The sequence below is a fragment of the Acartia tonsa genome, chromosome 1 (genome assembly GCF_053477335.1).
Source record: "Acartia tonsa isolate MP-2025a chromosome 1, ASM5347733v1, whole genome shotgun sequence".
Taxonomy (NCBI): Eukaryota; Metazoa; Arthropoda; class Copepoda; order Calanoida; family Acartiidae; genus Acartia; species Acartia tonsa.
The window spans coordinates 17,949,993-17,971,190 of record NC_137260.1 but is presented as its reverse complement, the minus strand read 5'-3'; the positions used below and the strand labels follow the sequence as shown (position 1 = coordinate 17,971,190).

At 31.3% G+C, this 21,198-nt stretch overlaps 1 protein-coding gene and 1 long non-coding RNA gene across 2 annotated transcripts in view; both read right to left on the bottom strand.

The window, feature by feature from the left end:
- Nucleotides 1-731: 731 nt before the first annotated feature.
- Nucleotides 732-7,628, bottom strand: LOC145332509 (uncharacterized). Its single transcript, XR_013884193.1, has 3 exons — nt 7,523-7,628; nt 4,785-4,857; nt 732-888 (listed from the first exon to the last, which is right to left on the bottom strand). It is a non-coding gene; the product is annotated as an uncharacterized LOC145332509 (long non-coding RNA).
- Nucleotides 7,629-7,845: 217 nt separating this feature from the next.
- LOC145326751 (uncharacterized) overlaps nt 7,846-21,198 on the bottom strand; it is a 36,863-nt gene continuing 23,510 nt past the window's right edge. The window contains exons 9-13 of the mRNA XM_080170151.1: nt 19,376-19,459; nt 18,507-18,602; nt 17,484-17,545; nt 11,168-11,306; nt 7,846-7,909 (exon numbers count right to left, since the gene is read on the bottom strand). Coding sequence (XP_080026277.1) covers nt 7,846-7,909; nt 11,168-11,306; nt 17,484-17,545; nt 18,507-18,602; nt 19,376-19,459 — 445 coding nt within the window. The remainder of the gene's footprint in view (nt 7,910-11,167; nt 11,307-17,483; nt 17,546-18,506; nt 18,603-19,375; nt 19,460-21,198) is intronic.

Here is a 21,198-nt window from a genome sequence, read left to right as displayed (position 1 = left end):
TAAAAAATGTTTTTGTACAAAAGACAATATGTATAAATGTTAACTTCCTTTAATTCAATAATTTTAGTTTGTTAGTGATATAGAAAAAAATATCAAAATTGCATGACGTGATCTTTATTTATAAATCAATCAATTCAATGATGCTATCAACAAATTTTAAAGTTTAATGCCAATATTAGAAGGCAATGATAAAAGAAACTGTATGCACTGCTGTATAAAGGTATTTTTCAAATTTAAGAGAACGATGCTGTACGTATTGGTGCAAAAAATGGGGACAATTTTTAAATTGATTTGACGGGGCTGTTTATTTACGTCACAAGTGAGGGGAAAGAAAAGGGAAGGAGGAAAGAAACCCCCTAGAAAAGAGATGGGGGTATGACGTCACACGCCAAAACAATTTGAAATTTGTCCCCACAGCATCTAAGAGAAATGACTTCAGGTTTTATTCTTGATTAGGCTAGTACATGCACTGTTTTTTTTTATGACAGATATAAAAAAATCTCCGAATTTTCGACCATTCATTCTTAGAAGAAAATACATGAAAATGAAATTTGAATATTTTCACATTATTCACGACGAAAAAAATATGTTGAACTGTGTTTAGAACTGTATTTAAACAAAAGCCTCACATTTTAAAATTATTTTAAAGCAACCGATAGACAGACAGATAGACAGACAGATAGATAGCTTGCGTATTTGAATATAAAAGCCATAGAAATAAGACAAAACTATTTTAATTTTTTTTATATAAATCTGTTTTAACACATTTTTATTTATATTTTATTTGTGAATTCCAGGTAGAACCATCTTTCTTTCTGCCAGAAATATGACGGCTGCTGTAGCCAGTCCTCCTCCAAGTAATATCAGCGGAAAATATAGGCTTTTCATCTAAAAATAGAATAGTTGTTTACCGCATCATATCATAGACAGATTTCCGCAGTTATCAAAATAAAAAGTTTTACTATTAAAACCAGATTTGTTAGCCCCGACGGGCCGAAGTCCCGGGCGGACGCAGTGCAGGCTACAACAATAACTATTCGAGTATGGCGTCGAAACCGATTAATGTCGGCTGGATTAGAACTGGTTCTTAGATATACTGAAAAATCATGTATAGCATCATTTTACAAAAAATTTTCCATGTATATAAGAATTAAAATCAAAACTAGTTCAGCACCTTTTTTGCTAACAAAACTTATAATTTTTCATTTCAATATTCGTGGAAAGCTGTTAATAATAACTATTATACTTTTTTTCATTTTTGCATCCAAGAATAACTATTTTTATTCCTTTGACTAAACATAGTATTTTGTTCAATTTTGTGATGGTTAAGCAAAATATTTTTAGATACAGATAAAAAAGAAAAATCTGAATAAAAAGAATTATATGTTTTAACAGGGATATAATATCGGTAAATAAATCTCCTTAAAACTTCAAATGTTAAAATTTCTATCAGTTAAAATATTAACACAAAATCGATGTCGATGCTTGTCGATAATAGGTCAGTCATGACTACATATTTTTTGTCGACATGTTTAACACTAGGGACTGCGCCCCTAGCATCTTGGGTAATCATAGATGTAGATATGGGACAGAAACCAAAAATGAATTGAATCTAAAATTAAAGTAGCCTAAAACTATCCCACGACCTATGTGGTGATTTCTTATAAGAGATTAGGTTAGTAGTTATTGAAGTATTAAGCCTCAAACAATTTTGACAGGATACAAGTGAAGGAGGAAAAGGATCTCCATTTATAAACCTATCCCTCTGTTCCTGAATTACAGTCTTATACACTGTGCTTTTCTCAGGAATTTTATGACACACATTGTATTACATCAGGTATTTTAAGGGATAAGATGATAGTTATTTCTTTCTCGTATTATAAACCACTTTCCGCGGATATAGAATGTACAATAATAAGATTAAAACCAGTTTTTTTAGCCCCGAGGTGCCGAAGACACGGGCTGAAAAAACTAGTTTTAATCTTATGATTGTACATTTCTATATTCGTAGAAAACTGGATATAATACGATGCTAGACATAGTTTTTTCGTATGGATGAGAACCGGTTCCTATCCACCGGATTCGAATGAATACGAGAAAATTATTTAAATCCTCAATTAATATTCAATCATTAGTTGAAAAGTTTTTAAGACCAAAAATGAGGGAACGGAAGCAGCTTATAATGCCTATAAAAATGACGTCATACCACCCTAGGTACCAGTGTGTTTTTTATTTTCCAAAGTAACCTTCCTCCGTGGTTTTACTACATAGTCTTTGATTCATATTATTTTTATAAAGTAAAACTATTCTCTATACATGTAATGTTTGTGCGTTTGTTTGTATATCTAAAATTGTTTAATTTTGAATTTTAATTTATAAATAAAGAAAAGCGTTTTTTAAAATTGTTTTTGAGGGCATTAACTCTTAATTCTACCCCCCTTTGATGTCCATGTAGACACAATTAAATATGTGATCTTTTGCATAGAAGCATTCTTGTTTTAAGAGAAGCTTGAAGATTAAATGTTCTATCATGGGTTGGGTTTAACCCACATATACCCTAGAGTTAACCTGAACAAAACCAACATAATCCATTCCAGCTATATATGTTTTATCGGTACACCGATAAACGTCCTAATGCGACAAACCTCCTAAAGGACAAACGTCCTAATGAGACATCTCTTAAGTAAAACAAGTAAAATCTTCCAAATTTGATTTTAAAATCCTCTAAAATTATAAGAAACATTTTTAACGAAAAGTTTTTGAGTTCCCTTAAAAATTATGACTAGAATCCATTAAATATGTCCATTCAAGTAAACTTAGATAATTATGGCTTACCAAAATTTATCATCAGAGCATATACATCGCTAAAAACATTTTGCGAAAGGAAAAATATGTAATTCTTTTAAGTGGTATATAATTGTTTTAACTTGTGTAGAAGATAAAATTTTGAAAATGTTGTTGTTGTCAGTGTATAACAGTCACGCAATAGGTGATGGTCTAATCAGGAATATAAAGGGATAAGACAATGATCTATAAATTGATGTACATCCCCAATGATTATACACAAAATTATCCCTTCTGTAGACTACAAGTAGAGGTTAAAATGTGTGGACACTCAACTTAATGAACAAACCAATTAAAATTTAATAAAAAGTTCCCAAATTGTATAGCCAACGAATATGAAAACTTATTTTAAAACTTTGGGTACTAGTGGAATAAAGAACCCAATGTCTCCTACCTCCCTGTGTTCCTAATATTCTTTAGTTTTAAACACGCAACATGTGTTCTAAAAATCTACGCTTGTTTATTCTTTTCTTTTTGTAAGAAAAGTTAATTAGCTAGTTTACTGCAAAATTTATAAAGAAAACAAGTATTCCGAAACAGTGGCGTGCGGTATGGGAGTTTTAACACCATTCTAAAATAAAAAATTAAGAAAAATACCTACCCATACAAGACTTTTCATCCTCCTGGAGATTAGTTGAGCAAGCCACTGTTTCTAATATATTTATAAAGGCTGCAAGCCTTAGGGAAATCAACCTTTTACAAGGCTGGAAGTATAAAACTGACCCAATTATAGCAATCCCTCTTTTCAACAAAAATTTAAAGCATTTAAACGGGTTTAAATTTATGGCATAGTATATTAGAATAAAGATAATTACATTGGATATGCTAATAAATTTTTCGTTCTTGTTTTTTTAGATGCAAAAAGAGAAAATGAATTTTAACAAATTCTTGGAAATTGTATTAAACTCACGGAAGGAAAGGACATTGGATTGTAAATTAAAATAGTACCTAAAGTTTTATAAACACTTTCACTCATTAGTTGTCTTAAAAACGTTGGGTACTTTTATTAAATCTTTACAAACAACAATTCTAAAGTACTGAGGAAGTAATTTTGTTTAACACTATTGGGTAGGCAGTGGCGTCCAAGCTTTTTTATTTGGGGGGAGGGTAAAATTTTGAAAATAAAAGTTTTTTTTTTGGGGGGGGGGTAATCTTTATTTAATAGAGGCATTTTTTTTTATTTGGGGGGGGGGTAATCACCCCTTTACCCCCCCCCCCTTGGACGTCTATGTGGTTAGGGTATGTATATCATTTCATCGCTCATTGTCTTATCCCTTAATATCCCTGATTAAATTTGAACAAGCACATGGATAACATGTCATGTTTACTATATACTAAACCAATTTGATTTACTATGTATGTCCAGTACGATCTCAGAAACGATTGTATCGACTGAGTTTTTCGTGGGAGTCAACAACTTTATGGAAGTTTTCTTCTTGGGTAAAAATTCGATTGAGAAGAGGGAGGGGGTGAACCTTTAAAACCCCTCATGGAGGAGAAACACAAAAATATTTAGATGTGTATTTATATGTGTTGTAAGATCTCTGTAAGCTTGCAATTTTCAGGTAGGATTAGTATTAGGGGCTTTTTATCATTTTAAGACCCATATCAAATTGCTGTCTTGATTAATAATCCACCAATTAATTTTTGTACCTTAAAATCAACTGATAAGAATTTAATAACTAAAAATGCAACAATTAGATTTTAGCAAATAAAAATGCACCAATTAGATTTTAGTTTTAAAAATAAACCAATCAAAGGATTCCCAAAGACGCATTACCTACCAATGAGATAAAAGTGCACCTGTATTGTTTGGGCTCTACTGTCTTCTGATTGGCTGGCAAAACTCTTCAAGCACCAATCAGATTTTAGTTTTAAAAAATCAACCAACCACAGGATTTTCAAAAAATACATTACCCACCAAAGAAATAAAAGTACACCTTTATGGTCTGGGCTCCATTGTCTTCTGATTGGCTGGCAAAACTCTTCAGTATAGCATTGTTCTGCACAGTACTGAAAATAGGAAAATAAGAATAATAACCTTTTAAACTAAAGAGGCATTTTTATTAATATTTATTTTGCGCTATAATTTTGAATCTTAATCTAATTCATGATAAATGAGTGTTTTTTCATCTTTTTTGAATTTAAACTTTTTGTTGTTGTAAAGGATTAATGCTAATAAGGATAATTCATTTCTAAATTTAAAAAAGCATGAATCTAGCATGTTTATAGGATTTTGCGAGGGGTGGGGGGATGGCGAAATGAAAATTTTTACATTTTAATAACCATTTTAAAACATTTTAATACCGGTGAAAGAGGGGACAATGGGCTGCTTATTACACTAGTCCCAAAAGTTGAATGATAACGTTTTCTTATTCGTTGGCTAACAACTTAAGGATCTTTTATTTAATTTTGATTGGTTGGTTTATTAAGTCTAAACGTTTTAATCACTAATTTTGATCTACATAAGATGTAATTTTGTGTGTTATCATTGGTGATGTACATCAATTTATAGATCATTGTCTTATCCCTTTAAATCCCTAAATACATCTAGAGAGCCGGATTTTTATAGTATGGTCCTAAGACACCAACATTACCATTACATTGTTATCCAATGACAAAGGCTTTGTTAACACACCAGTCGTGCACGCCCTTGCTATGAATGATATCATTTAAAAGATAAAACACTTCCTTATTTTATTAAAAGTTATGTACTAAATCTACAATTTGAATTTAAATTCTTTTTCTAAAGAATAGCTTGAAGCTTCTCGAAACCTTAATTGTTTCTTCTTTACAAATTGCTTATTTTTGAGACAAAATGTTTAAAAGATATACTTATTTTATTTGGGCTTTAAATTTTTTTTTTTTTGGGGGGGGGGTAGTTGACTATTAGCTATATTCCCTGTATAGATAAGCCGTTACCAAGATCGTACGCTTAATACGGACAGACAGACAGACAGACAGACGGACAGAAAGACAGAAAGTAGAACAGACGGACAGACCTTTAGCTATATTCCCTGTAGAGATCAGCGGTTACCGAGATCTTGAGTTTAAGACGGTCAGACAGACAGACAGATAAACAGATGGACAGACAGACTGTCAGGAGAACAGACGGACAGACAGACTGACAGAAGAACAGACGTACAGACCATTAGCTATATTCCCTGTATAGATCAGCGGTTATCGAGATCTTAAGCCTAAGACGGACAGAGAGACAGACAGACAGAGAGACAGACAGGTAGATAGACAAACAGACAGACAGACGGACAGACATCACTATACTTTTATAAAAATCGTCTCTGTTATGTTGTAACTATTTTAACAAAGCTATTAATCCTAATTTAACTACCACATACGTAAATCATGATCAAAAGTAGGCACTAATTAGATCTTTTTTGTAAATCTATTTCATTTTGGTAATTTTTAAAACCTTAATGATTATTAAATTAATGATATTTTGATAAATTCAAAGAAATTCTGATAAACTATACAATTATATCATTTTGTTAAACTTGTATTTAAAATTTTTTTATCGCCATTTAAAAAGACCATTGAAACGTAAAATGATATATAACCAAAGGCGTACAGAAGGGGGATGACCACCCTTAAGAAGGTTTTATAGTTTATACCACCTAAAACATCCAATTTATTAATCAAACTTGACTCATGAGTATGTTGATTATTTAGTAAGGTGACACTTAAGGGGGGTTATAATATCCAACCTCCTGACAACAATAACAATTCTTGTTGTTTGTATTACACTCCCTCTTACATCTATTATTTGCGATAAAGTAGGTGACAAAACACATTATAGAAAAAAGTTTCTATTTTGTTTAAGAGGGGGGGGGGGGGGCAGGGTTGGTTTAAATTAAGTATTATCTTACTTGTGTATAAATGCAAAATTGAAAAGAAAAAATAGGAATAATAAGTGCCCTTTGTTAATCACCATATATTGTATGAAAAAATTAGAACAATCTGAATGGGTGTATGACTTAAAAATATCTATTCTAATTAACACAGAAATTGTAAAATATGTGGGTAAAAAAGTCCTTGAGCTAATATAAATAGAAAATTAAATATATTATTTCATCAACTTTTCTGTAATAGTATAAGGCTAAATTTTATATCAAGGAAAAATAAGAGGAAAGGGGAAAGTTTTTCGTTTGTAAGTGTTCTGCCATACGTTAGGTTAGGTTATACCAGGTACAGTATAACTCTGCAGGGTTGGGCCACCGCAGTTTTTTTTAGATCTTTTCGTTGATTTAGACATGTTAGAATTGTCCATCGATTTCAAACTTTGCATGCTAATTCCTGTAACATCTAGGAACGATTTAGAAAGCGTAGCAACAAATACAATTTTAATTCGCCTTATACATTTATATATATATTAGTATTAATGTTCGTTTGACCTTTCTTTTCAGAACTTAGCTTTTATGGAAAATGCCATCCTTGTTTTAGTGTCTTTAATCTTTGAGTTGACATATTATCATGAAATATTCAGATTAAAAAAAGTACACAATTTAAAAATAGGATCTTTTTGTAGATTTTTTTTATTTGATTTATAATTTACTTACGTTTACTGTACATAATTCATTTAATTTTCTGATTTACTTATATTTATTGTACAAAATTCATTATTTTAAACATTTTTGTTGTTTTTTAAAAAAATAAGACTTACTTGAAATCTTTCCAAAGCTTATCAATAAGTCCCGAGGCTACCAGTTGATTAATAGTCCTGAAATAAGAATAGTTTATCAATAAGTCCCGAGGCTACCAGTTGATTAATAGTCCTGAAATAAGAATAGTTTATCAATAAGTCCCGAGGATACAAGTTGATTAATAGTCCTGAAATAAGAATAGTTTATCAATAAGTCCCGAGGCTACCAGTTGATTAATAGTCCTGAAATAAGAATAGTTTATCAATAAGTCCCGAGGATACAAGTTGATTAATAGTCCTGAAATAAGAATAGTTTATCAATAAGTCCCGAGGCTACCAGTTGATTAATAGTCCTGAAAAAAGAATAGTTTATCAATAAGTCCAGAGGCTACCAGTTGATTAATAGTCCTGAAAAAAGAAAAGTTAAATTTTAAATCTTAAAATTTATAAAAAGGTTGACTTAACATTACAACTCTTGAATATTATTCTATGCTAAAAGTGTCATTCTTCTTGAATATTGCTTTATGTTAATAACTAGCGGGTGATTCTTAAGCATGTAGGTGCACTTTATTCGAAGGGGTAGATGGAGCAGAAAAATAGCCTAAAACTATCCCAAGACTAAAAAATAGAAAAATTAAATAACTTAAAACCATCTAGGAACCATTAAATGGAGAACTCAATCAGTTAAAAAGTTATTGCATTCTTAATCTACAGACAAAAAACCTTACTACTTTATTTAGTAGAACTGCATTTCTGTATATAGTAGGATATGTATATAAGACAAATTGTAATATAATTTTGCTTTTGAAGTATATAATTTTTATTCATAAAAGTATTTTTATTATTACACTTCTTAGCTATTACTCAATGAATACAAATCTGAACATATCCATCATAAATGTACATGCTTTTTTACTCTTCTTTCTATGGAATTATTATTTTAGTCTACTAACTTATTTACTTGTACACAAAAAGAGCTAGCCAGACAAAGATTAAAGAGTTATTAATAGTTATTTATCACATAGTATTATAGACAGCTTTCTGCGGGTATCAAAATGAAAATCATAATTTTAAAACCAGTTTTGTTAGCCCCGAAGGGCTGAAGACCTGTTCTAACAAAACTGGTATTAATTTTTTGATTTTTGTCTGTGATACGATGCCATACATGATTTTTCAGTATGTCCGAGAACCAATTCTAATCCAGCGGATATTAATCGGTTTCGAAGCGATGCTGGAAAATGTTTAACTGAATTTCTTTTAAACATTTATATATAGCCTAAATAATTTAAAAACAAAATAACTGAAACTATTTTGAACTTGATCAAGTCTGAACTATCTTTTTAAGATTTGACTTTGAAACCGATTAATATCTGTTGGATTTGAACTGATACCTGGCCATACTAAAAAATCATGTATAGCATCATATACCAGACAATTTTCCACGAATATTGTAACAAAATCATTTACCTGAAGACCCTGCTAACAAAACTGTTTTCAATCTTAGAATTTTTAATTTTAATATCCCCGGAAAGCTGTCTATGATACGATGCAATAAATATTTTTTTCCATCCCTGATTCATTTAGAAAAAGCGTACCTTATCAAAAATATAAAACTAGGAATAAATCAAAAACTTTTGTACTAATGTAATTCTAGATATTTTCTTTATTGATCATCTTCACTTTAAGGTAAAAACTAGAGTTTTATTATTATTGGAAAATTTTTATCAAAATTGGAATAAAAAAGATATATTATGTTTACCTTGCTTGGCTTATTCAATAAAGATGTTAGTCTCAATTCTATACCTAGTGTATGTCCGTAAGCCCGTCCGTCTAAAGGTCAGACAAATTAAAGTAGTCAAAGTTTTTATCAACAATAAAAAACAGTAACAAGCCCTTTTCACTCCACAGGGGAAGCACAGGCCGCTGACAATTTGTCAGTGTTTCTGTAACAATGTGGCTTTTTATGGATTTGGGATAGGGTTGTCAGCCCTAAGGCCTATGATTGCGGTGTAAAGCGTCCATTTGCCCATCAGACAACCAACCCTTTGATTGCACGACCTTTGTCTGAGAAGTCCTAACCTTTCATGGTAGTGAGTTGCGCCTGTTTTGGGCCAAGGCATTCCCCCTTTTCTAACTATTTATGTCGCGCACCTGACATAGCAGCAGTAGGAACCATTTTTAATGTCTTTAGTTATGACGCGGTGTCGGACAGAGATTCGAACCTATCACCTTCCCGACGACGAGCGGATGCGCTACCTATTGACAATATTTGTTAAAAATTTACTTATTTTTTTATATTTTCTTTAAATTAAGTGACAGGGCAATTGAACGTAATTTCCCTACCCCATAAAAAGAACTTCCAAAGGCACCATCAAAACAGGCAAGCCCTAAATTTTTCGACAAAGGCCAAAATGTGTTAAAAATCACCCATGTGGCTTCTTAAAAATGAGGGAGATGAGATGAGAAGTGGGAAAGAAAACCCATAAAAAAGAGATGGATCATTGGATGATCCCCCATTTTTATGATGTCACTTTTTAACACACTTTAGACTTTGTCAATATTTCAGGGAGGGTTCATTACCCCTGTCCGAACCTATTAAACTACAAACCCCCCCCTTCCCCAAAAAAACTTATTTGGGAAAAATACAAAGCTTGGACGTTTTTGCATTCACCCAAAAAATTGAAAATATTTTTAAAAAATATGTGAAGAAATTGATGAAGTACAATCCTTGTAACAATAAAAATTATATGAAGAAAAATATTGTAAATTTTTTAAAAATATGAATGACGTAAAAATATCATGACTATGCACGATTTTTTCCAAGAAACATGAACTTTAAAAAGTACCGCAGCTTTTAAAAGGAAATTAAAGTAGGATGAAGAATATTTTGTCTATAATTGGTAATGAATAGACAGTTTTATCTTATATGTAGTATTCCGTAATATAGAATTTATAAAATGTGTTAATACAAGGATTAAAGTTGGACTGCAAAATTTAAAAAGATACATAGGGCGGTTGTATATGGTTTTTAAAAAAATTATATTTTAGTGGTTCGGTTGATTCCCTGATTCCATTTTCTAGGAGTAGGAACTAACCCAATATTAAATTTTTTTGTTTAAATTGCAAATATCAGGATATACCCTAGTTTTAGAGTTATTACGCTACAAGTAAATAAATTCAACAAATTTTGTAGAACTTAAAGTTAAATGGGTTATGGACACTTTTTAAAACTTAAACTTTAATATTTATTTGACATTGGCAAAGTGGTTGATATCTAATATTATATTGGTTTTTAGTACAGACTTACTTTTTATGTCTTGTTCTATATTGCAGGGATCTAAAGGGATAAGACAATGGCCAATAATTCAATGTAAATTTCAAATGATTATGCACAAAATTACTCCTTCTGTAGATTACAATTAGTGGTTGAAATGTTTGATCACTCAACTAAATGAACAAACCAATAAAAATTCAATTAAAGTCCCCAAGATTATCAAGCAAATGAATAAGAAAGACTTTGGGAACAAGAATAATAAACAGCCCAATATCCCCTCCCTCCCTGACTATACCACTTTTTTTGTTGATACATTCATACCAATCGAATCGTTAAATGTCTTTAAACAAACAGTCAATTAAACAGTTCCTATTCTAAATATGACTACTTACCAATCAAAATAGGGTTTAAGATGTGAGCCCCTAGCAATCATAAAAGCTGTGGGGTAGGAGTCAACAATTTGTCTGCTATGATGCGCTGGCCACGGGGGGTGCTCGTACTTGGGCTGGAACACCACTCCGTAATACTCTCCTAAATTAAATATTTTTGTAGCCATAAAGGTTTTTATTCTTGAACTGAAGAAAACTAAACATAATATTATTTTTAAAATTACATACAGACTATCGTTGTGTTTTCATATTTTGGCTGAAGTAATTTCTCATATACAATCGAATACTTAAGAGTAATTAATACTAATACTACAAAAAAATACTGTATACTACAATATATAAGTTTTCGAACTTTGGCTAAACTATGTGCAACTCACCGTAGTTATATCAATTGTACCAATATTTTATCATATTCCAAAGGGGCTGCCAATAATCACTATTCCTAGGGGGGGGGGGGGGGGGGGAGGTATATTATTTATCTAAGTCTTTAGATGGCTCCTGTGGCCGCCCGGATTTAAAGATCCAAAAATGTAATGATTTAAAGAAAATTATTTAATGCTTAACCTAATCCTGGGGTGCCTGCATATAAAGTGATTTTTACCCTCTAAAGTAAAAGGAATCTAATATAATTTAAACCGAACTAAGATCTATTAAATGAAATAAACCTTTTTTATGCGAATTTCAATTAATTTTGTTTTTATTTGAACAAATTTTCAGCAAATTTTAAATTGTAAAAAGGAATAATTCTAAATTAGTATTTTTAGTTTTAATTTTAAAATTTGATTTGTAACAAACAAGGTTAATTATTTCCATAAGTAAAAAGCTTAATATATGTTAAAGGGTGGTTTTAAGCTATTTTATTTTTTATTTTAGGCTTTTTTGCCCTTTCCTAACCCTTAAAAATCTAAGCCTCAAGATGCTAAAGACGCAGACGCTAGTGAATAATAAAGAGCGTCCATTTTTATTTCAATAAAAGCACTAGATGTATTTAAAACAAATCTTTTAATTAAATAAGTATAATTATAAAACTTTAGATATACTATGCATTAGGTATAGAGTTTTTAATGCAACTACGCGTCTTTTGAATGAAGTTACCGAGTTCAAAATAAGAGCAAATAAAGAGGAGGTGCGCTCCTAAAGAGGTCAAGAAGGACAAAACAAATGGTACAAAGACATTGTAATCCAAACTTTTTGTGACAGAAATGATGAATGAAATTATTTATCTCTACTTTGTGCGATATAAGCAATACAAATATCATTGAATATGACGTTCGACAATTCATAGCCAAACTTTTTTGGTAAGATTCCTTGAACTAACTACTGGACCACTCATATCCCTTTATCAATTGAAAGAAAACTACTTTTTTCGACAGCGATTAATATCCGCTGCACATAGGGGCAACAAGGGGCAACAATTCACCACACCCAAATAAAGTTTTAAACATTCTATGAGTATTAGCATACCCAATGTACATCAGATTTCAAAGGAATCGTAAAAATACGCTTTTTAAGTAAGCATTCTAATGCATGGAAGTCAAGAAATGCAAAAATTTTCTTACAGAAAAAGGCATACTTTTTGTGTTTCACCAACAATTTTAAAAGTATTATAAAATCTCTTAGAATTAACGTAATTAGACAAAATAACTTCTGATGAGTCATGCATTACATATATTTTGACAGTATAAAAGAAAAAACACAAATTGAAGAAATTAGTCCTAAATAATTATAGTTGAAGTCAAGATTTTAGTTTATTTTTGTTTGTTTTTTAATCAACATTTTAGAAGACAGTAAGAGGAAACATGTTTTCGCCGGGTGTCGCCGGCTAAAAAAACGATATTTGATTACCCAAAGACATATTTTAATCGCCAGTACTGGTTTCTTTTACCCCCCCGCGCCCCCGTAGGGGTTTTTAGCGCGTTTTCTGAGGCTGGGTGCACTAAAACTTGGTTAGGAAAATCTTTTAAATGCGCTTTTAAAGTCAAAATGAAAGATGTAATACATATAGATAAAAGACGCAAAAACATAGTTATAAGAAATATTTATTTGATTAGACTTTGAATTAAAGTTGATAATGAATATTTTCAAGTTCTATTGCACTAAATGATGGAGACGGGAGGAAGGGGGGGAAGGCTAAACCTAAATCTAAACCTTTTTATGTTTGATGTTTTAATGTAACTGAATAATCGTTTCTATAGATTATTACAAATATCAGGGATCTAAAGGGATAAGACAAAGGCCAATAAATTGTTGTACATCCCCAATGATAATACACAAAATTACCCCTTGTGTAGATTAAAGTTAGTAGTTAAAACGTTTGAACACACAACTGTAAAACTTTGGGGACTAGTGTTATAAACAGCCCAATGTCCCCTACCTCACTGCGGAAACGTAAAGTTAATATGCAAATAACGTGAGGTTCTTATAATCATTCTAAATTGGAATTAGCAAGTAGTCTATCTGTCTGTCTATTGGTAATGCTTTGATTTTAAATTATGTAGTTACATGGTATTCATGTTTAACATCAGCAGTTTTATTTAGAAAGGGAGGGGACTGTTAATTACACTAGTCCCCAAACTTCAAAGTTTTATAATAACGTTTTTATATTCGTTAGCATAAGAACTTCAGGAAATTTAATTGATTTTTTATTGGTTGGTTCATTAAGATGAGTGTCAAAACTTTTCAACCACTAATTCTCATCTACAGACAAATAATTTTGTAATATAATTAATTAAATATGTATTTATTAAATATGTATCAATATTGGGGATGTACATATTAATCGGTTATTGTTTTGTTCCTTAGATCCCTAGGTGTTAATATATAATACAAAGTAGCTTGATGTCTGTTTGTCTGTCCGCCCATCCCTTAAGATCTCGCTAACCACTAAATCGATTGAATTCTACTCTTCAGGGAATATATCTACTGGTCCTGTGGTTGTTTAAAGCTCTTTTTCAAAAATAAAAAACCCCAAATTTTTTTTTATATTTCTATAATTAGGGTCGGTCCGTCCGTACATCTGGTACAGTTAGATCTTTTACTTAACTTAAACAGGCTAGAATTGTCCTATCGATCTCAAACTTTTCATGCTGATTTCTACAACAGTTAGGTACGACTTAGAAAGCACAACAACTCTATAATCGTTACCAGAAAGTCCATACATCCATTTATAACAAGCTGATTTTTACTTTTTTGACAACAAATAATGGTTTTGAATGTTAAAAATATCCTATTCATCTGATTTTTTGAATACCGATTCCTTTTTCAATAAGGTGTAATGTTATAAGCGAAGCATCTCTATAATTTAGTCCTAAAAACGTCAGTATGTCCTCAAACAGTAACATGTATTTAATCAGTTTTAATTACAATTTTGTATAGACATGCATTAATATTCAGTTCTGACACTTCACAAGTGTTAATGTTCGTTTGTCCTTCCATTTCAGAGCTTCGCTTCTTTCATGGATGTTGTCATCCTTGTTTAATTACCTCTTGGGGCAAATCCCCTAGAGGCTAGGGGCGAAGCCGCTAGTATACATATAAACAGTAAACAAGAATCATAATATCATTATAAATATAGATATTAGTTAATAAAAATTTATGTTAATCATGCCCACATTTATAATGGATTTATTAAACATAAAAATAAAGTGAAACTTGTAGCTTGCTAAAATAAGGATCCCCATCCACCCCCATTTACACCATCCCCTCCCCTCCTACTGAAATGAATTCCATGACCCCAAATTTGACACTTTAAACACTAAAATCGGACTACAATTGACATAGTTACACTTTAAAGGGCCCAAAAAGCTAGTGATAGGGTAGCTGCGCTACTAAAAAATTCTCATATTGCTCTGATAACCAAAACCTCTAATTAGACATTTTAAACACGAAATTCAAGATAGTTGATGGATAGATAGATGGATAGATATTTAGATGAATAGATAGATGATTAGATATATGGATAGATAGATGGATAGATATTTAGATGAATAGATAGATGATTAGATATATGGATAGATAGATGGATAAGTAAATGGATGATCAGATGGATAGATGGATGGATAGATAGAGGGATAGATTGATGGATGGATAAATTGATAGTTAATGGATAAAGAGATGAATAGTTGATGAATAGATAGATGGATCGATATATAGATGGATAGACAGATGGATAGATAGATGGATAGATAGATGGATAGATAGATGGATAGATAGATGGATAGATAGATGGATAGATAGATGGATAGATAGATGGATTGATAGATGTATATTGTATAGATTGATGGATAGATAGAAAGGGTAAGGGGGGGCTATTTTCGGGAGGGGATAATCTGGTAATTTTCTATCTACCTTTATAAAATGACCTTTATCTCCATGTTCCTTTCAAATGACAGAAAAAAACATAAAAGCAAATTTGTTTGTTGTTAAATTACCTACAAAAAAAAAAGTATTTTTTTATTCTTTTGAAACTCAAATTTAATATGGAATGAGGTCGACTTTTCCCCCTGCTAACTTAAGTACCCCTAGAGGCTTCTAGGGGCGTAGCCGCTAGTGGCTAATATCTCAAGATAATTGAGTCTTGCACTAACAGATAATAGTATTATCTTGTGTCTCGCTTATGAATATAATTTATTTGGGAGTTACATTTTACTTTACTATTCAGCCAATCCCGCGGAAACTTTAAGTCAGAGATGGGTTCTTAAAAAAGAATGCCGCGTTTTTTCGACATTTTTTCGACATTGATTGATTGAACGTAGGCGATATCGTTATACAGAGTATACAACTTAAGAATTCAAAATTTTAAAATTATTATTTCAGTCATGTGCAATGTGTATAATTCGCTTTTGTTGGTACGGCCTTCATAGAAGAAAAACAAATTATCTTTAATCCATTTATGCTGCATATTAAATAATGCATGTTTTTAGAGCTGTGTTAGACATTATACAAAGGGCTAAAATAATAATTTTGAAATTTTGAATTCTTAAGTTGTATACTCTGTATAACGATATCGTCTTCGTTTAATCAATCAATGTCTAAAAAATGTCGAAAAAACACGGCCTTTTTTTTAAGAACCCATCTCTGATACTTTTGTAAAAATCGGGATGTAATGTGAGGTGACTTATACTTTACTTTTGTGATTTTTGTTGTCGAAATGGCTTTAAAAGTTGCCATTGTTGACAAATTATCGGGATGAACAAATTTTTTTCATTAAAAATTAACTTGTTAAGGATATATAAAAAAAGACCACATTTAGTAATTTTCTTCTAGTGTTGGTTTTAATATCGGCATGTCTTTGATATTTTAGCAATGGCCACCACTATGAAGTCAGGATAAGGCGGTCAACACCTTTCGGCAATTGAATAGTCTGCTATTCTATTGGATTTGTTGTTACACGAATCTTAAACCAGATTATCATGTACTCTAATAAAGTGAAACTTGTAGTGGACTGAAATAACGATGCACTCCACCCCCCCTAGCCCTTTACCCCATCCTCTCTCATCCTACTGGATCAACGAACTGACCTATAAATGACAGTGGAAATAGCAACAAAAATTAACATTTTTTCCTGTCATAATATCCACGTATATTCTACATCCTTTGCTATTCTTTCTTTTTATAATATGAATGAAACTTTTTTTTGCAGAATGAGATAAACATCTTTATTTTTGGCTTTTATAGAGTCATACATTGTAGACTTTATGTTATATTGAGCATCTAAACATCTTTTTTTTGATCCCATGAATGGCTTACAATTAATGTTATGATCTTTTTATTACAGCAGTACAATTATTACAAAACAATTACATGGAAGATATCCCCTCTGAAGAAAAAATTTTCCTAAAAGAAAACAGTAAAAGTGTCTGACTATGACGTCAGAAAAAATGAACAATTAACCAATGAGAAGCCAGTATTCACAATGGTAAAATATATAGCGGCCTCTCATTGGTTAATTGTTAATTTTTTCTGACGTCATAGTCAGACACTTTTACTGTTTTCTTCCTAAAACTAACTTATTATATAAAGAAGTAAGCTTTTTTGTCTGTAACGAATGATCTCGCAAACCGCAGAACCGATATGGAGCTCCTTTACAGTTTATCTTCTTATATTTTGTAAGATGGTTTTGGGCTTTTTAATTCTTATAATAAGTCTGGTTATGGGTTTAGGCTCTTTTTCTGCGTTAGGTGCCAAGGGCGCAACCACAAGTTCAATATAACGCACATTGCTAAATTATACATGCTGGAATATTTTTCATTAAAGAAATATCAAAATATTTTAAATCAATTTTGTCCTTGAATTAATAGACTTAGTTTCTATATCCTACCTGGATTATCGTTTCTCATGACTGTTTCAATAGTTCCAAACACATTACTAACCGTGGTTTGTCTAAATTATTAGTTATGTTATGTTAGTTATTCTTAAAAGCGAAGCCTTTTCTATAATTAGGGTAGGTCCGTCCGTCCGTCTGCAACGGATAGCTTTTTTAGTAAATTTAGGCATGTTAGAATTGTCCTATCTATTTCAAACTTTTACTGTAGTACTTAGGTAAGATTTAGAAAGCGTAGCAACTCTATAATCGTTGCCAGAATGTCCGTACGTCCATTTTAAACATGTTGATTTTTAACATATTTTTTATGTAATATTATAATCCGATTGATCTGATTTTTGGAACACTGATTCCTAGGACAACAAAGAAGAATGTTATAATCGAAGCATCTCTATAATGAAGTACTACACATGTAAATATGTCCATAAACATTATCCTTTATTCAAGCAGTTTTTATACAAATTTACTTACAATTTTGTTTAGAATGTTATACATTTATATTCTGATTATTCAGTTCTTACACTCTACAAGCGTTATTGTTCGTTTGTCCTACCGTTTTAGAGCTTCGCTTTTATAGATGTTGTCATCCTTGTTAACTTAAGGTTCGGCAGCTGCAATTTCGTTCACATTGTTTTTGCAATACTCACTCGATGGTAATATTAACATTTGAAGTCGTCAGAAACAATTAACAATCACTTTACATTGGAACCAATCAACTTGTTGTCCACTCAACAGACAACCAAATCTAAGATTGCACGATTTTTTTCTAACTGTACGTGGCAATGAGTTGTGCCTTTTTTGGGCCAAGCTATTCAAACCACTCACCCTCCCCGACGACGAGCGGGTGCGCTACATGTATACCACACTGAAACTAAACGTAATAACTAGTGATATTTTTGTTTTAATAAGTCACCCATAAGAAAGCTGTTTATCTCAACCATTCACATAAGAACGCTAAATACAATCCAACAAGAACAACATTATGACTAAACAGGCGACAATGCTTATAATTTAATACACCTCATCTCAGCTCGTCTTAAAATCTCAGATCTAGTAGGATCCAGGTAATCAGATGTCTCCATTGGGATAGTGGAGAACATGTATACAGGAATATTCCTAAACATAAAAGAAGTTGTTTATCGTATTTTTGACCGTATTGCAATATTACAAAATATTATTTCAGTATGATTTTTTAATATATTATATAAATACACTAGCAGCTTCGCCCCTAGCCTCTAGGGGCTTTGCCCCAAGAGGTATAATTACATCTTCTATTACTTACCCAGCAGAACGGATCGCAAATTTTCGCACCTACCCAGCAGGAAAACATTTTCTCGATTAAATAACGAATTCGCAAAATTCGTAAATAAAATAGTCTAATGTGTTCTCAAGAAAATTACTCCTGGTGCTGCTCATAGTCTAATGTGTTCTCAAGAAAAATATTTTTTTTTTTTTTGGGGGGGGGGGTAAATTTTCATTTTTGGGGGGGTTGGGGGTGTCTCACCCCCCAAGAAAATAGCTTAAAACCACCACAGGACCGATAGGTAGATACCCTGAAGAGTAGAATCCGATCGGTTCAGTGTTTACCGAGATCTTAAGGGACGGACAGATGGTCAGACGGACAGACGGACAGACATCGTTCTACTTTGTATTATAGATTATCGTTTAAATTACTATAAAAAAAATTAAATGACCTTATTGTTCAAACAGGTCAAGTATGGAGGTTGTGCTAACACTTCTTCCAAATTATTAAAAACTATCAACGTCAATATTTATAAAAAGAAGATTTTTAAGATTCTGCATTTGGTAGCTAGTTAATATTGTAGGGACAAAGAGGTCGTAGAATTTTTTTCGTATTTGTCTTCTACTTTTCAATTTGTTTCTTTAACCTGTCTAAAATTTCTTGCATGGTGTCCAAAGGTTTTTCTTGAATCCTTCTGATCATACTGGCCAATAACATGCTGGTATAGAACCTACAAACATATTATTATACATAATGATATCATTGAAAAGAACAAAAATCAGAAATGTTTCATTCTTTTAAAATCCGGTTTCTAAATGAATTGAAAAGACAAATATGTAGGATAAAATTATGACTTTAAAATAAAACACATATAGAAGATACATAGGATACATACATATAATAAAATATTCAATTTTGATATAAAATATTGGATAAAGATTAATCAATCATAGGTAAAAATGTGATCATTACTTAAAATAAAAATTGTACAGTTTCTTGTTGAATTTGTGAAGATTAGACACTCAAGTTCTTTTCGTTATAAATCTTATTCTTGACTTTGATCAGAGTTTTAGGCATATAAAAACGGATGATAAATCAATAATTCTTATATTAAAACTTGTAATTATTGAGAAAGGTAAAGAAAGTTAAATCTACAATAGTCCCGTCACCTGGCCCACGTTGTAGGGACCTTTATTGTCTACTAGCAAATTGCTTTCTGCTCTTTTGTAGCGACTTGGTTGAGTTTACATTTTTGACACTATTGGCTGATATTGAAATACCCTATTAAAAGTCAGCCCAGGGTCCCCACCCCGTAGGTAAAAATACATATAGCCCGTACCCACTCTATTTTGTACTTTATTTTCCCAACCCTACCTTTGTTGATGCAAAATGTTGTTACTCAAGCCCTCTTAACAGCACTAAAGTTTTTGCTATCATAACAGTCCAAAGTAAGTGTTTTGAAGTATCATACAATTTAAGAACTTAGACTATTACACTAGTATTTTTCCTACATTTCAAATACGTATAAAACTGAATATTTTGTGAATTTTCATTAATATTTCCTGGAATAAATACAAAAAACCTCACAATACGAATAAAGATATTTAATTCAAAGAAGATAGTGGCTGATTAGTATATAACTAGAGTTGGCTCAATATAACTATATCGCTCTTGGCTAGTTTTCTATAAGTACATATCTATTTATCTATTTCTCAATAAATCAATTTTCCTCCCCCGCCATTACTATCTAAAAGAAAGAAGTAAATATTTATTAATTTAAATGATTTTAAAAAGATTTTTTCAATTATATTTTTTTCACATTACCATCGCCAAAGGGTTAATATGATTAAAATTTTAGTTTTAATATTTTAACACGAAGAAAGTGTCGCCACAATCGAATTCTTTTAAAATACAGTTTTCTTACATTTACTCTATTATGAACGTAAATTTTTTATTTATTAAAAAAGGATTAAATACTTCAATGTAATTAAAATATCAACACGAAGTGAAAAACTTAATTCATTCCATAAACAAATAGAATAAAGGTCTTATCGCTTTGGTCAATGGGAGTTTAATGAGGATTATTGGAGCACTATGAGTTTTAAACACTTTACCATTGGAAGACTCGAGCTCATTTATAGACGTTTATTTCCTATATATATCTGTCATGGATCTTGATGCAATAAAGCATGCCGTTTTGTAAATGTTAAAAATTGGAAGATTTCATTAAATAAAAGTAATCGCAAATATACTTAGTAAATAAGATGCCAGTCTGTTGTTTAATATTCTGAAGGATAATTTGCACCCTTTCTTCTCATTCATCTTTAATTGCCGATTTAAGTGATTAATATATAAACAAGGATGACAACATCCATGGAGATGCGATCCCCAAATTTCAAAATTCTTTGAACGTACGAACACAACTTTTACAGAAATGCTTCGCATCTAGTCCACTTACCTATATTTACT